The sequence below is a fragment of the Microchirus variegatus genome (assembly GCF_963457635.1).
Source record: "Microchirus variegatus genome assembly, chromosome: 1".
In the NCBI taxonomy this organism is placed as follows: Eukaryota; Metazoa; Chordata; class Actinopteri; order Pleuronectiformes; family Soleidae; genus Microchirus; species Microchirus variegatus.
This window is the reverse complement of record NC_139802.1, coordinates 34,375,269-34,392,690: the sequence shown is the minus strand read 5'-3', so window position 1 is coordinate 34,392,690 and position 17,422 is coordinate 34,375,269. Positions and strand designations below refer to the sequence as shown.

Here is a 17,422-nt window from a genome sequence, read left to right as displayed (position 1 = left end):
GAACTGGTGATACAATGAACCCTAGTTGCCATTGATGATCATAAATGACTTTTATTAATTATTATTTCCATATAGAACAGGAACGTTGTCGTCATTTGATTGGATCTCTCGAGACCCATATATTAGCAGGTCTACACAGGGTCTGACAGTCCATGATATAGAGGAAGCTGGAGCACATCCAGGCTGTCAAGAAGGCGTGAAAAGGCTGCATCACCTCCTCAGAAGTAACTATGCCAACACAACTGAATTGGAATGCCAGAGCTGACAGAGGGCACAAAAGACGCAACATGAATCCTTCTGACACGTACTGGACAGTATAAAATAGATAACATAAGAAAGAGAGAGAGAGATCACCCCATTCCACCAACAATCTTGTCTTGGATGGTAACTGGGAGGCACTGAGGCAGGGCCATAACAAGAGGAGAGCCCAGGGGCATAACTGTCTGCAGCTAGTCAAGCTGGCACACATGAAAACACAGACACACATAGTGTACCACGCACAGATTTAAAAGGGGCCAGTCACACCCCAGGCCATCAGTTAGGGAAGACCCATCATTATCTTCTAAATGTGGATTCCCTTGTTGCATGGTATTCCCTAAGATAATACAACACAATGGGTTTTAAAATTATGGATAGCACCCCTCTTTCCCTAATTGTATAACACACTCAAGTATATCCTAGGTACTGTCAATTATTTCATCATTTCATGAATTTAATTTAGGAGCAAGGATGGCCATGGACTTGTCTTATAAACATGTTTACAAATGTGCATCTGCTGAATTAAGTGTGTTTTATTATATCCATCTATCTTTTCTTGTTACCAGTCTTCTCTAATGCTTGGTGCATTGCTGTATATCTTGGCATTTTACCAGTTGTTCACTGCAATAACATAGCATAATCATGTCATCTGTGTGCATTTGTCACATCTGTTCAATGTATAGTGCAGATATCGGATAGGGACGGAGAGATGGACATATCAATAGTGCTGCTTGATGTTAAAAACTCAACAGGTTCTCTGATAATCATTTGGGCTGTAATGTGATCCTAGTTCTCAATCAGTCACAGAGCATGTGCGAAGAGGATACGGACCCATGCCACCTCACAGCGATAATATCGCTGTGAGGTCTATGTCTCCTAACCACTCTCAAAATCAACAACCACACTCAAAACATACTAAAGATAGAAACAGCCACCTCTCAAAGACCACTGGCTGCAGTTGAGGCTATTACCAAACTTATATGTCACATTTCCTTCAAGCAGGCAACAAGTAGCTGGGGGAACTCATCGTCCATAAGATCTTTCTTGTTTAATTTTCATGACTGAATGGATGATGTGTGTAAAATGTCAAATGCCTTGGGTTGGCAAGAGAAAGAAAGCCATCCTGTGTCTACTTAAGATGAGAAACCAAGTCTTTGCTTTTCACTTCCCAGAGCATCACCACCCTCTATTTGCACTATGGAAATCTCTCCATGTCTGGACTGGATCCGGGGAGAGAAAGAGGCAAAATACAAAAAATGTAGATGTGAAAAGTCCAGACCGAAGTTGGCAAAAGTTAAAATTCCTAAATGTTCCATTTCATTTATGTCCATGACTCCACTACCTTCCGTTTTGAACTAAATAGTAATACGGCTGAACTATCGTATTTTGAACTTGCCGCCAGTATTCTTTGTATTTATTTACTCTTCATTTTACAATGCATAAACCATAACTAAACACTTCTAATAATATTTACCTTGGGATTATTCCCTGTTGAATCATTGCCATGGTTCACATCCTGATCACCACCTCCACCTGAAGTAAAATATATCTTGAAATGAGGCTGCCTTCTAGGAGTTTCCCCACTGATTTCCAAAGTACAACCATCGGAATGGTTTCTTGCTTCCATATTCCGTGTCTCAATGTCTGTTTGGGTCTCCTCTCTATCTGTGATATCAGGGACACTTTTTTGATGTAGATTATCCAGCAGCAGCCTCTGACGAGATGAGCTACTCTCCAGTCGAATTTTGGGGTAACGCACAATGCAGCTGCCTCTTGAGCTGACAACGCCAACATTTGTGCATTGTTCCTGTGATGCAACAGCCTGTTGCTTGCCTTGGTTCTGATCCTGATCCTGATTTTGCTGGAGCTGAAGCACAAGTCTCTGAGTTCCACCTTTTGCACCTGAGCAATTGTCCAAGCTCTGTTGCTGGACAGCCCAGCCAGCATAAGGAAGGATTCTAAAATGCTTGACATCAGAACCATCAGAAGAGTTCCTTTGAATGCAAATCCCACCAACACTGATACCTGGTTGTCCTTTGCTATACATTGTACTGCCATTTGTACCAATACTGAAGACTCTGCGTTTGGGTAAGTTTAAAGGATCTGTACTGCAGTACGGTGGTGGCGGCTGTTGTGGAACATCTGTATGGCTCTGTGGTTCTGTGTAGGCAGGCGCAGGTCCAGGGGGACTATAAGAAGGTGGTAGGACATCGTCAGCATAGCCAATGGAATCTCCATTACTCGAACCATTAGAACGCTGAAGCGAGATGTGCATGGAGGAGCTCTTAGTGGGACGTGGGTCGTGGTGGGCAGCAAGCTGTGGTATAAACATGGAGGAGCTGCGTTTAAGCAAAGGCTCCCGGTGCAAATTAAAAGCCCTTGGTGGGATGCGCTGTGCAGTTTGCTCCTGGGAAGGCCTCAAAGCCGTAGGTGGCTGCAAGCTGAACGCTGTGACCACGTCATTGTCTCCCTGCTGCTCCTCAGAGTCTCCTTCCAATATCTCCGGGGCTGTGTTACTGCGACCTGAGCCAAAGTACAAACGCAGACGTTGTGCCATTTTCACCTCACGTCCCACAGCTCCTGTTCCCTTTTCTTTACTCTCTGACTGGCTCTTTGGTTCCTCTTCTTTCCTCTGGCTTCAGTCTCTGTCTCTCAGTGTCGCCTACTTCTCTCCTTTGGCTGATGACTGAACCCCTTTTTTCTTCCACTCTCTCTTTTGCCCACCCCCTCCCAGCCTGTCAGAGTCCTTTCCACAACGTTCCTTCCCACAGTAAAATCTATGGAGGAAAGAAGTCACAAAAACCAAGCAGCCACCACAAATGAGCTGTCAAATGTACACTGTGAAGGCAGAGTGAAGGTAAAAGAGAGGAAGGGTGAGGAGGAAAAACAAAAAAGGATCCATGTATGTCAGACCCTTAGCACTACCAAGCACTAGCGACAGACAGCAGAAATAGCCTGAGCCGAGTGACAGCCAGCATTCCAGACATGATTGGTTTAGAGAGGCTGGCGCTCCTGGTTTCCGGGGTTACGGTGGGTTGCCTGTCAATCACGTGACTACAAATGGCCCCAGCACCTCCTGTTACAACTTCATGCTACCCTCAAGTGCCAAATAGCCCCCCCCAAGCACATCCTACTTACCAGTGTCTAACCCTCCCTCTTTTCACATGATCTGTTTAAATCTTTAGCTCTTTATCATCCTCCCCACCTCCAATCAGTGTCTTCATTCCTAATGGCAAGCAATCATATTTAATCGCAATAATTTACCTTTTGTTTTTTTTTGTTTTTTTAAATAATGATAATTATGTCCTTATTATATAGATAGAACATTAATTTAATACTTCCAAATTACAGAATAAATGCCACTAAGTCTCACAAAAACTCAACAACAAATATGTATGACAAATTTAGCCCTTTTACTTCTAGAAGCTTGTAAACGAAGAAGCATATGGAGGTTGTTGTTAAAAATGGTTGAGGAAAAAAAGGCAGCAGCAGGGTGGGGAGAAGATTGTCTGACAGATTGCAGCTTTGATAAGACAAACATAACAGTACTCTCTGGGGAACGATATCCAAGTCTACTTCAAACAGAAAACACATTGGCCGTCTTCCGCATAAAGCCAAACACTTGACTGTCTAGTGGTTTTATAGGCCACCGTCTTTGCATCCGAAACTGACCAAGGTACGACTCCGTAGTCACATTAGTCTGTGATACTGACATGCTGATTCTTAAGCAAATGTCATGTTAATTGACTACAGTTATAGACAAACCATGGAAAGACATTTCATTTACAAAGTGCATATTAATGAGTAAGCGCTTCATCCTCTGAGACAATAAAGTGATTTAACTGTGTAATCATGTGAAAATGGGGGGATTTGGGGCTACTTTGCCATTTGCCCCAAGGCGAGGGATGGTTGGGGAATTCTCCGCCTCCATGTACATCCCAGACAAAGTCCATAGAATATTGTTCAAAAGGCAGTTGCCTTGTTCTTGATGAACTTCTGTAACAGGCTTAACCTATAAATGTCATCATCTGTATAAAGAAGCAAGATACAGTGGCGACACCAGAGAAAAGGTTAAAAATGTGTTTGTTTGTTTTTTAAATCGTGAAAGTGCACTATGGACAAGAGATTATCAAAGAGACTAAAACATTTACTGGATATCTAGCAATAAGTAGCAACAGCCAATGGAAGAGACTTTAGCACGGGAAGAAGTTGTGGTTCACAGCCACACAGCCACACCGTAAACACTGCCGTCAGTGTTAACACAGTGACTAAGTGCATGAAATGCTCTATATAAATTAAACAAAATACATATGTATGGTCCAACGGTAGTGGTCCCAGCTTACCAAATGACATAAAACCACTGCTACAAACAAAGTATTTCACTGTAAGCTATATCAAACTCTTAATTTACATTCCTATCCTATCCTATATTTTTTTTTACATTTAATGCATCTGAAGCATTAGTACCACTAAATCACAACCAATCATATATGCTATCACAAAAGTCAAACCCTACTCTCATTTGACAAATACCCAAAATGAATGGATCTATGAGAACAAGCAGCCCCTCCTGAAAAAAAAATACTGGCAAGTGGTGGAGGCGCTGCCTTGGTATGCACCTAGAGATAGACAGAAAAGCACCTCCTGGCAGACATATAAGGCGAAGACGAGGCTTAAGGCTGTCTGTGCTGTGTTTTCTTGTGTCATCCTCTTCTACACCGAGGGGAAAAATTAGAGCTGCCCTTTTCTTCACAGGCTGAGCACTAGCAGTTACCCTCTACTGACACGTGGAATATGCACACACACACACACACACACACACACACACACACACACACACACACACACACACACACACACACACACACACACACACACACACACACACACACACACACACACACACACACACACACACACACACACACACACACACACACACACACACACACACACACACACACACACACACACACACACACACACACACACACACACACACACACACACACACACACACACACACACACACACACACACACACACACACACACACACACACACACACACACACACACGTAAGCTCAGTTTTTACACGTGAAAGAGACTGAGAATGAATTATAAAACCTACCAGTTTTCACCTGATTTAATTGACTGAAAAAGCACAGGATGTGATTTTACAAAGACACTCCCCACATCGAAACCATGCAAACTCCCATAAAAGTCCCCATGAAGCTGTGAAGAACAGAATGTGCCTTTCCTAGCCAAGAGGATCGATTCTACGTTGGGCTACAAATTGTTCCATTGTTCTTTATCAAACACCAAACTCCAGACTGATACCCCCAGAGTCACTGAGAAACTAAAAAAGAAACCGCGGTCCTAACATCGAAGCGACTTGCTTCTCACACAATTAATAACGTCAACAACCACTTCATACAACTCTTATCAGTTCTGATAATGGCTCACCAAGTAAACCAATAAGCAATTATTGACCTCGTCATGCTGGCAACTGCGAGCCTGCAACAGGTGTAATTTTACATGCCAAACAAACAAATGCTCTCCTCAGTGGGGGAAGAAATCTGAGTAACTTGACAAAGGAGGAGTGCAGAAGTTGGTAATGGACAACAGTCTTAAAGAAAAGAGAGGAAACATACAGACAAACACTACCTCTGTCAGATTTTTCACAGAGCCCTGTATTTATCTTCACCTGCTATTTTGGCAGTCTAATTCTCACAGTGCATCAGAGAGTTAATGAGGAAAACCATAAAGACATGGGGGTCCATATAAAAACAATTCACTTTGATGTGATCCCTGTGGTAAAATGAAAGCTACCCTCGGAAAAATGACAAAGTAAAATATCGGCATTCATTTTTTAATATCAGTTTTACAATTGTCACCTGAGGTGGTGGCATATAACATTTTATCAGCAAAATCATCAAACTTAGAGACAATGCTAAACCCATACCACAAAAACTTAAATGGGGACAAAAATTCCTCTCCTCGAAAACATGAAGCACAAACTACATGAAGTCAATTAAAAGAGGCCAAGGGGATCACAGTGGGTGTAACTGAATTATCTTCTGTTGCGCTCTCAAAACCTACTGGAAGTAAAAATACATTGTAATATAAAAAGAAGAAAAAAAAAAAGAGGCTTACCAATCTGTTTTCATCAAACACCTCAAAAAGTAGTCTGTGGTTGTGTGGACACACCTGTGTTGACAAAAAAAAAAGTTACAAGGGAGATGAGAAACAGAGGCTAATGCAACCAAATCAAAGGTTATACTTTAATATTGTTAGATGAATGGCAATTTATGATAAATATGTCAATATATTTGTTTTCAGTTAAGCAATAACAAAAAGACAGAGAGTGCCAAATGTCACAGAGACACTTTGATGCACAGTATCAACAGGTCCAAGAAAAACATGTGCAGAAATAAACCCTCTTGTTAGTAAAAGTTTTCATTGAATAAAATAAAATGTAGCATGTCATTATCATGTATAACAAAATGTACATTGCAGTATGATTAATTATGTAAATAATGTTCAGATTAACTAAAAAATTGGACTAAACCATAATTCTCATACAAGCGAAAAGGACTAGTCTAATATGGACTGTCTGATTACAGTTGTGGAGGAGGCAGGACTCTACTCCCAGATAATATATACAATCAAAGCTCTGAAACGTCTCACATATACTGCCGCTCTATAGTAAACAATATGAGACTGTCATGGTGATGGACAAGAAGTACATAAAGAGATGTCAAATATGAACTCACTCTGAAGTAGAATTCCTCATTCCATTTGGGATTGAGGGTCTGAAACAAAAAGGTATACTTTTATTACAGTAGCTGTATGTTGTTATCAACTCACCACAGTGAAAAGGATTGGATTACACACATAACAGAGCAGATGTATGAAATCCATCCAACACAAGAGTGAGAGAATAGAGCCCACGTGAGAAATTAGGCTCAGACTTGTGCGTCAGTGATCTTGCATTCGTAGAGTAAGTTTGTGGCCAACATGTCCCAGTGATTGACATTAGTTCCTAGATTAACAGCTCACAGGCATGAGGATTTTTACCCACTTCCTGTATGGATCAGGTCAGTATGTGGATGCACAGACAATTTTTTCATCTGCCTTCCAATTTTGAGTTTTTTACTAGACTGAGATATTGTATATGTGACAATTCTCACTAGAATCCCTTCTTTGATTAATAAAATCTTCACAACATTTTACAGCCACAATAAAAAGACATTACTGCCAAACCTAACGAGATGTCAGAATTATAAATGAACCCTCTGTCCTTCGACATGGAGGCAACTTAACACTAGAATCTCTCAAAATCAGTTTGAAGAAATGGTGGAAATACTGTATATATGAAATTATGCTGACTGTGGTAAAGTCTCAGGGTGAAATCTAGCTGAAATCTAGATGTTTATCCCAAGTTGCCTTTTAAGGCTTTTGCCTTTTGAATGCCATTTTTGATAAAAGCCAAACTCATAGATTCAGCAACAAAGATTCCATCAAATGTGCCCCACTTCCAGACATGGAAGAGCCCACAGAAAAGGCTGGTAGTGACTCTTCTTTTTCTGCTCCACATAGCAGTCCATTGTCAGCTATTTATATCCTATAAGGCAAGCATGGCCACTGGCAGCATATGTCTGCCTGCATGGAGGCCTGAGCTGCATGGAGGCAGCAACAGAAAGTTGGCTACCAGCTACATGTTGCTATCAGCAACAATCAGGAAAGGAGGGGTTTAAATAGAAATCAGGAGCTGCTTGCAGAGTCAGGCTACAGGATGGTGGTAGAAACATGATAGAAACATTATCAATGGTTCAGTCTGAAAATAAATGATGCATTTTGAAGTATCCCTTTCTTGGGTAGAGGGTAACATTTAGTGCATATCACATATACCCAAATATTCTCCTATGTTGGTGGTGAAGGTACACATGTTGAGTTCCAGTGTGCTTTGAAATTGAGAAATAATCTTAATGGAGGTTAAAATAATGGCAAGTAACAGCTCCCCCTGCTGTGAACTCATGTCCACCCTAAAAGAGACCAATGGGGGAATGGAGCCTGCCCAATGTCTCCCTCTGGATTTTCTTCATCAGGAAAAGGAAGCACTGCCTCCTGATGTCATCCTGTGGTTTTCCTCTCTCAACATAACATAAGAGCCTTCATTTAAAGGAAAGTTGGTGGTTGGGGTGTAATTGAGATCTAGTGATCGCAATCCTGCTACTAAAAGGGAGAGCAAAGTCACATTTAATTGCCAGAACATTAGGCGTGCAGTGCAGGTGTGGCAAGAATGGCCTAATCTGATATGGCGAAAACACATTAGAGCTCATTAGGCGGTAAACGTCAGGCCAAAGGTCTGTGCAAAACACAAAGGGAGTAGAAATGTGCAGCTTAGATCAAAGCTACTTTTATTTTATATCAGGACTTACCTTTTTAATGGTTTTTGTTTGGACTAAGGCAAGCTCTTTGTTTTCATCCGCAACATAGAGGGATAGTTTGACATAAGGATCACTGTAAAAAAAAAAAAAAAAAAAAGAAAGAAAACAATTGTGAAGAAAAATTCAGTGGTAAAAAATAAATGAAAAAAAAACATCTCAAATTATTATACATGGTATTTTCCTTGATATGAATGATCCAATTGGTAAGGAAAGACAGTTCAAACAGCCTTTTTTTTATTTACTTGGATGTCTTAAAGAATGCCCATTTTATAAATCAACAAAAACTCACACACTTATTTTCTACTGCTTTATGTCAGGTGACATATGGGGAAAGGTGGGGTACACCCTGGACAGTTTAGAGACAAACAACTATTCGCGCTGACTCTCAAAGCTATGGTAAATTTAGAGTGTCCAATTTACCTAAATCCCCATATTGCATGTTTTTGGACTGTGGGACGAAACCGGAGAACCCGGCGAAAACTCACGCACACACAGGGAGAACATGCAAACTCCATGCAGAAAGGCCCTTGTTCCGGCTACACAAAGGCAAGAGTCAACAAAAACTGCACAGCCTAAATAAACTCCATAGGACATTATCGCTATCAACCTCACTCAAATAAACTACACCTGAAACACCTGAGTGCTAAAAATAGAAATTAGTAAGCCGAGTGTTTGTAACTGTGCTATGTTAAAATAGCCAACTGGTTAATTTGAAGTTGCAGACAGGGTAGTTCTGTGTCGAGAGGCAGAGGTGCACTATTCACCCGGGCAGGGAAGCTAATCTCCAGATCTCAGTCTCAACAGGCCACACCAGGTACAGCATCAGATTACTTCAGTCCCAAAAATCTCCCTTTGATGTAAAACGTCTCACACGTCTATCCACAGTGATGATGAGGCAACTTTGTAAACTGTGTACACAATACACTTTTTGTTTTGGTTTCTTTCAATAAAACAGGAATACGTATATAATACAGAATAGACTGTATGTAGCAGGTGGTGTGTGTGTGTAGATATAGTGAAGTTGTTCTTTATCTTACTCTGAAAGGTAACTATTTTATAACCTGTACACAGAACATTTCCATGCTCTCAACGGTCTATGTCAGACACGACCCATAATGTTTCGTTTCTCTGTCTTTTCTTCAACACTGAGACCTGAGATTAAGTTTATCACTGTGTGTAACTGCGAAAGCATAATCTAACACAAGGTGTGTTTCTCCCGTGAGGCTGTAAAACAGCAAGCTGCAGGAAGAATAGAGACACATTGTCAAATTCTTCACACCAAGGCATTCTTTTAGTCTTCACAGATAAGAGGAAAGTGGGAAAAAAATGTCCCCATACTCTTGCTGTTCTATGTTTCATAAACAACAAGTTGATTACAGTGGTTAGATTAACACACACAAAAGTAGGGAAAGTATTACATTTGATTTGCCATGGTCAATTTACATTGGATTCTATTTTTCTGGCCATCCAGATAAGATATTCACTGTAACTTTATTTCAGGACTAATATGGCTAAAATGTGATTCTGCCTGCCAGTTGAAGCCCAGTCTCACATTTATCTGATCGAGCCAGCTCAGAGGAAGCAGTGGAATAGGGCACTAGATAATTGAGAAACATTTAAAAAAAAACATTATCCAACACCCCCCCATGCAAATGAGGAGTTCCTTTCCGTTTGTGCGGTTCTGTGATGAGACTAAACAACAATGGGCCAACTGTACCTGCCATGATAAGATTTATTTTCTTTTCCTTCCCTTTATCAACAAAAAGACCTACTGAGTTAGACTACTTCAGGTCAACATTAAGAGATGAAAGCTAGCATGGGGCGCTGAATTCAAAAGGTGCCTCAGCACCACTTGTTTGATTGCATGAGAGTTCCATCAACACCTCACTAAAACAACAAAAAACAAAACTGTGGGGTGTTTCACTCGGCCGAAAAACAACAGACCAGAAAACAATAGAACAAAGCAGCTCTATTTAATACAACACAGTGGCAGGAATGCACTTGGAGCAAAAAGGAAAATGAACGAGCCAGGTTTGAGCATCTTACGAGGGGACAGACAGACTGCCATGTCAGCATCGTCTCCGGTACCAACAAATCGAGACATTAAACCATCCAGTTCATCCTTCATTACAGTTCTTTTTTCTTCTGATGACTTAGGCGGAGCTTTCCTGCCAGCAACATATCAGGATGCTACACATTACACATGCACTCTGGCACCACTGTCAAAGCCTGAGCAGGTCTGCATTGCCTGCATTGGCACTATGTAACTTCTAGTTTCGGGTCCATGCTACAAAGTTACAAAGGTGGAACTGTTAATTGAGGAGATGTCATGGCAGAAGCAGCACAAAAACCAAAGAGGGTTAGGGTGAGAGATAGAATAAGAGGGCAAAGGGCAACCTGTTCCTGTTGGACTAGTCAGTGTAAATAGTCATCTTGTCGTCTAGAGCTTTTGAGATTAGTGTGTCAGGCCGTGATGGGCCTGGTTTAGAACGGTGAAATGATAGACTAATTGTTGAAGCAACATAATAAATATAAATGATTTATAAAGTAAAATAAAGAACTGGTCTAATCTATCTTGAAAATATAATTTATTTATAATTTACAAAGTTATTGACATGCATCGTCACATAAACAGGTAGCCAGGTATAAAGTGCACCTGATTCTCTTGCCATTTTCATCAGAGCCAAGAAAACATGGTTAAGAAAAGGACATACATTTTGTTGTGTTTGCCCATGGCCTGTGTCACCCTGACCGTTGTCACTTCCCTGGTCAGTTTCTCCCATCTCTGTCATGTACTGTATGTTTGTCCAAGAGGAAGTAGGTAAGCAGGTGTGCTGGAGTCACAGCAGAGCCATCACCATAATCAAGCCCTTGATAAATACCCAGCTCTGCCACAACAGCCCCTACCAGTGCTAAGTGCTTGGGTCAGTCTATGCTTCAAGCTTATTTGTGTCTTTAAAAGATGCCATTTTGCTCCAGCCTTTTACACATGTCTGTGAAGGCTCCCATTCATCCAGGTCATAGTCATCTTGAGGAGTTAGCTGAAGGCAACTGGACTTCCTAGAGTAAGACTTGAAACCTACTGAAGATCCAGCCTCTTACCTGTTGTCTCTACCCTAACTCTACCCTATGCTCCGTCAGTAATATTTGATTTAACAGAGACAGACGGTCACTTAAAGGGTAAAAGGAAATAACTAAACAAAGACTTTATCTAAAGACAGACATTATGCAAAGTCATGTGAATTTTAATCCCAGAATTACAGACAGGCAGAGGAGGTTAGCCAGCTTGACACAAAAACCCTATGATGAACGCAGTGCCTCAAAGACCCACAAAGTTTTAAGTTTAACATCAGTCTCTCCTCACTTATGAAAAAGTATGAAGAATGTATAATTATTAGTCAAACACTTTACCTGAAAAAACACCCTTCTAGACGTTGGTAATGAGTAGAATAGGTGAGACAGGTAGGTAATCATTGATTAACATTTTTTCCCCAAGGTTAAGGTTCAAGGTCTTTGCTAGCAGAAGGAATGCAGTGAAAATGAGTAAGGGACGAGTGGGATGACCTTTGTTGGGTGAAATGTTATAAAACTGTAATCTTTAGTGCTTTTAAACACACAGCAAAATATTAAGTCATTAAATAGTTTAGCCAAAGGATGTTGCAGGCAAGCCAGAGTACCTGAACTAGAACAATACCCATAGAAAGTGACCAAAAGTCTTCATACTACAATTACATAAAAGTGGTATAACAGTGTAATTGCTAGGGAACCACAGATGAACACAGCATTAATTGTTTGCTCTAATGCTTACCTGGCTCCAATGATGTCTTTCTTTGCCAGATCAATTCCTGCAATGACCTTAACCCGCAGCACTCTTGTTTCATTCTGCAGAAGAGAGAAATTACGAGTCAAAACACGTACTCAAACTTAGGCTACTCTTATTTTTGAAGACGTGACCTAGAAGTAAAAGTTACTGGATCAAAAGTTTTTGTTATCTCTATAATGATTCTTACATTTAAACCTGGCAGATAACACTGAAAATACTAAAGCAAAGACATAAAATACATCAAAATAAAGGAAGAATCATTACAAAGGACAAAAACATTACACAGTCAATGTTTTGATCTCCAGGGGCTCTTCGTCATAGTGTGACCTCATCGGAGACCTTTGATGAAGATCTCTTTGAGAGGGAAAGTAGAAATGTTGTTGCTCAAATACATTTGTTGGGACTTATGAGTAAAGTGTCCCATCTCCTGTCTGCTTCTGGTCTGAGATAATGTAGAGGGAAAAACAGTATTATCAACAGTTTCTCATCAGTATTTTTTAAGACAAATTCTGTCACAAGTTATAATAAATGCAAGAGGATGGAGTAAAGCAGGGAGTGGGGGAATTCAAAGCCAAGCCCACCCAGCTGTTATCTCAGGCCATGGTTAAGCAGTGTTACTCTTTGTTAACCTCATAGACTTGGTCTCCCTGATGTGGACAGACCTAAACTTAAAAACTAAAATCTTTACAAGTGGATACCAATTAATTTGCGTTCTGCATTGAGGTAAATTGCAAAGTGACATTAAAAGGCCATATGCAACTTCAAGCCTCACCTGGTTAAATAGTAGAGCTTTGTTGTCGTGCATTCTAATTCACACAAACTGCAGCTTCACTTACTATTTCTGACTGCTCTAGGAATGGCTAGTAGGTAGGTGGTTGGTATGACAGCTGCTCGTGAGCGGCAAATTGTTTTATTTGTCACTCAGTGACGCTGTTTGGGTCGTGAGACAGCACTTGCACTACGAGAATGTGACATAATACCACATGACTGATGCATGTTAGGATGTCAAAAGGCAACTGTGTTCACCACAAAGGCAGATATCGACCTGGTTTTGATACAGGAAGATGAACATGACTCACTCAGCTGCAGTCCTCAAATTTGTTTAGTGGTCAGCCAAGAATCAGACCACAGAGATTACTGACAAGAGGCTGTTTGTCTGACAGAGTGGTTCGCTTGAAATAACATCAGCCTGCTATTCACAAGACAAATGCATACATTAATTACAAGAGAGCATGGTGAGGGCTTGTCATGATTGTTGGAGAAACTGTTGCAGTCTGTAAAGAGATCACTCAATGAATCTGTCTCTGTCTGCTTCTGTATCATCACAGCTGTCAGAGTCTCTATGGAAATAACGTGTGCTTCAGAATTAATTAATGTTGGCGTCGTTTACAAACAGCTGAAACTTGTATTTATGCAGCCTACACATTGTGCAAAAGCAGATAGCCATCGTATTCCATATGGCTGCAGTTTCCCCATGACAGAAATATTGACTAATTTCTTACCGTCTTAATAAGGATGAGACATACACAGTTTTGCTTGTTACCCCCTTAACCAACTCATTTAGTGGCGATCTCTGCATCCGACAGCAGATTACTGACAAGAGGCTGTTTGTTTGAATGACTGCTTAGCTTGTAATGACATCAACCTGCTATTCACTGGACTCGATTCATTCAAAAAGAGCACGCTGCGAGGTTGTCAATAGTGTTGAATAAACTGTTGCAGCGGTTTCTTGAGCTAAGGTATGTAAACTACTGGACTGGGATATTGGCATATGTCTCAACATCACTATGGAATGCTGCCGTTGGGAAGAGGGGTTTAGAGCTTGGCTAACGTTTCTGCTAGCGATCGTCTGCTGAACCGAGAGACACCTATTAATGACAACACTACACAGAAAGGCTTAACGGATGTAAAGGCGTACCTCGTCTTCTGAAAGTCCGTATATTGGCTCGTAATTCGCAGCCATATAGCCTGTGGTCCAAGCTGCACACACAAAAACAAGCCGCTTAGCAAAGCTAGCTAGCTAGCCTTGAACAATAAAGTCCCACTTTCCACTCTCTGTCGTGCGGTGGTCGAGTCCACGGTGAGACCAAATTATCGAGGGTGGATTTACCAACCAGATACCGCAAAATCCCGCCAGCGTGGTCTTTCCAGAACAAAACTGGTGAATTTTAAAAAATACTGTATCCCAATTGTTTCGCCTGAGACTGATCGCTTTTGTCAACTCCGAGCTTATCCCCCCCGAAACGTTGTGACACTTGACTTCCTCCTTACAGCAGAGCCAATCAGAGGCCGCTTGTACGTGACGGACGTCGTCATCAGCCAATTGGGTGCGTCACGGCTCCTCGCCGGACACTAGGATATGTAGAGGGCGTGGATCTGAAAAATGTGTGTGTGTGTGTGTGTGTGTGTGTGTGTGTGTGTGTGTGTGTGTGTGTGTGTGTGTGTGTGTGTGTGTGTGTGTGTGTGTGTGTGTGTGTGTGTGTGTGTGTGTGTGTGTGTGTGTGTGTGTGTGTGTGCAAACATTGACCTTGTCAGGACCAGTAGTCCTCAGTAGACCAAAACCTGGTCCTAATGGGGCAGAACCTAATTTCTGAGGAACAGGTTAAGTTTTGGGCAAGTATTTGAATTGTAGGGAGAGTTTATTATGTTTGTGGATAAGGGTTTGGTTCAGCTGTTAATGAATCCTTTAATTATCTAATAACATCACTTCCAGTCTGATGAAGGTGTTTCATTGCTCGCTCTGTTTGTGGTCCATTCCCTTTCCTTTATGACCTATCCAGTATCAATGTGTTTTTTGCACTTTGTAATAAGACACCAGGGTTGCAGTTATTCATGTTATAAAGGCCATTCTCTGAGTTTCTGTAAATATAAACAAATTAACTCCTGTGTCTTACAGGAGGAGTTCTCTCAAGAACCTGGCAACCAAAAAGTTGCTTGAAATTAGAAGATATTCACAGTTAAGCCCAAAACAATGATGTGAATTATTTGGCATCTTGTTCTTCTTTTCTTTCTTCAACAATCAATCCCTGTCTGCATCAACTGTCATCAATAAATAAAGTTAAAGTTATTGCGTTAATCCTTATTAATACACCTGTAGCTCTACTGTATCATGTACCCTTGTATGTATTGGCAATCGTTCAGTGGACAAATCATAATTTTACACTTTATTTATATTAATTCATTACTATTTCGCATATCCTTCTTTTTAAACTGAGCTGACCATAATAACGACAAAATAATAACAACAATCTTGAATAGTGACTGAGTCCTCGTCCACGCACTTCCCAAAAGCGCCGCTAGATGTCAGGATTGTCCCGGTTTGTCCATGCACAGCTTCCACATGTTTAATGATTTCAGAGCAAATCCACATGGGCACATGACACATGCTCCTATGATCAAGGGTGTTATTGAGAATAAACTGAATCTGACCTCGACCAACGACTGGTCAGTCCTCAGCTCCCAGCAGCAGCAGCGACAAGAGCTGCAGATTTTAAACCCTGCCACCTACATGCACGTCCGCTGACACAGAAAGATGCATCAGAAACAGAGAAAATGATCATGCATGATTAATTAAAAAGTCAACAAATCTCTCTGAGCACCATCCAGGGCAACCATCAAGCCGTGTCCTTGTTCAAACGTCCACTGGCATTCATTCATCAAGTCGCACAATGGGACTTTTAAATCACAGTGTTGAGCAGATGGCCATATTATATAACATTATTGCTTCTAAGTAGAGCTTGGGGGGGGGGGGGCAATGCCTTTATTCAGCCTGTCCCAAAAGCATATTTAACATAATATGTCAATGCTACCCTATCTTTTCCTTAAATACATGAATGGAAATGTGCATCAAAGCCATATATAATATATATTAAAAAAATGACATAGTCTTCCACTGTCCACTGTCCTGAAACAAATATATTGAATAGCCACCAGGGGGTGACTCCACTGACTCCATTTGAATGTAAATTAATGTAAATGTAAAGCCTGCTTCCCTCTTGATTCACAATATTTTCCTGAGGAGTTAATGGAGTTAGTTAAAGGAGTTTCTGTACATCCGCTCCATATTGTGTGTTTGTGTAATGTTTTGCTCCTAGTTTTTTTTATTGGTGACATCTCAACTGGTTGATGAATCCAGCCACACATAACATAAGGCTAAATTACTTTGTATTCATCCATTATTGGCTACATATACTGCATTCTATCCACTGCATTGGATAGAAACGTTGTATACAGAAAGGCTCACTCGCAATAATAAATGGCGTTCAAGCTGTTTTTGTTGTTGTCTTGACAATAACAAGCGTTTCTTGTCTTTTCAAAATCCTGTCATTTAATCAGAATGTGGTGTACTACATTTTCATGTCAAGCATCACCAATTCCTCAATACAGGAATTGTCCACGCTTTTAATCCTTATCTTTGGCAAATTAATGTTTGTGTTTGCCATCTTCTCTCCATAGGTGTGGCTTCTTTTTTCATCATTAAAGATCCCTAAAGGAATCTGCTTCTGTCTCCTTCTGTGTCCTCCCAGTTGGGAATAATGCGCGCTTCGGAATTCTTAAAAAAGGTTTGTCTATTTCCAGTTCTTACAGCCTACACATTGTGCATCAGCAGAGAGATAGGGAGTCTGTTTTGGTGTTGACATGTCTTTTTATTATCTTATAGTTTTGCCTTTGTGGAAACATTGATGTGATGTAGGATTTAGTAAGTCTATATTTATATTTTAAATATTCACATCAACAAAAAGAGAGTGTGTATCTGCAACAAACCACGGAGGATGGCCACGGGAGGGAGAGAGGGCATGTCACTGGGAGACATGACTATGTTTACAGCTCAGAGTAAGAGGAATCAGTGAAAGTACAGATAGTGAGTGTTTAAGCAGGGGCACGGTGT

The 17,422-nt window shown here is 40.8% G+C and overlaps 1 protein-coding gene across 3 annotated transcripts in view; it reads right to left on the bottom strand.

Moving 5' to 3' along the window:
• nedd4l (NEDD4 like E3 ubiquitin protein ligase) overlaps positions 1-14,755 on the bottom strand; it is a 37,818-nt gene extending 23,063 nt beyond the window's left edge. For 2 of the 3 annotated variants that reach the window (XM_083892343.1, XM_083892344.1), the window contains exon 1: positions 1,733-3,083. In XM_083892343.1, coding sequence (XP_083748469.1) covers positions 1,733-2,815 — 1,083 coding nt within the window. In that variant the 5' untranslated portion in view covers positions 2,816-3,083. Of the gene's footprint in view, positions 1-1,732; positions 3,084-6,414; positions 6,469-7,034; positions 7,074-8,702; positions 8,785-12,519; positions 12,594-14,452 lie in introns of those variants that run through there. The other variant, XM_083892345.1, reaches the window with a different exon arrangement.
• Between the last annotated feature and the right edge of the window lie 2,667 nt (positions 14,756-17,422).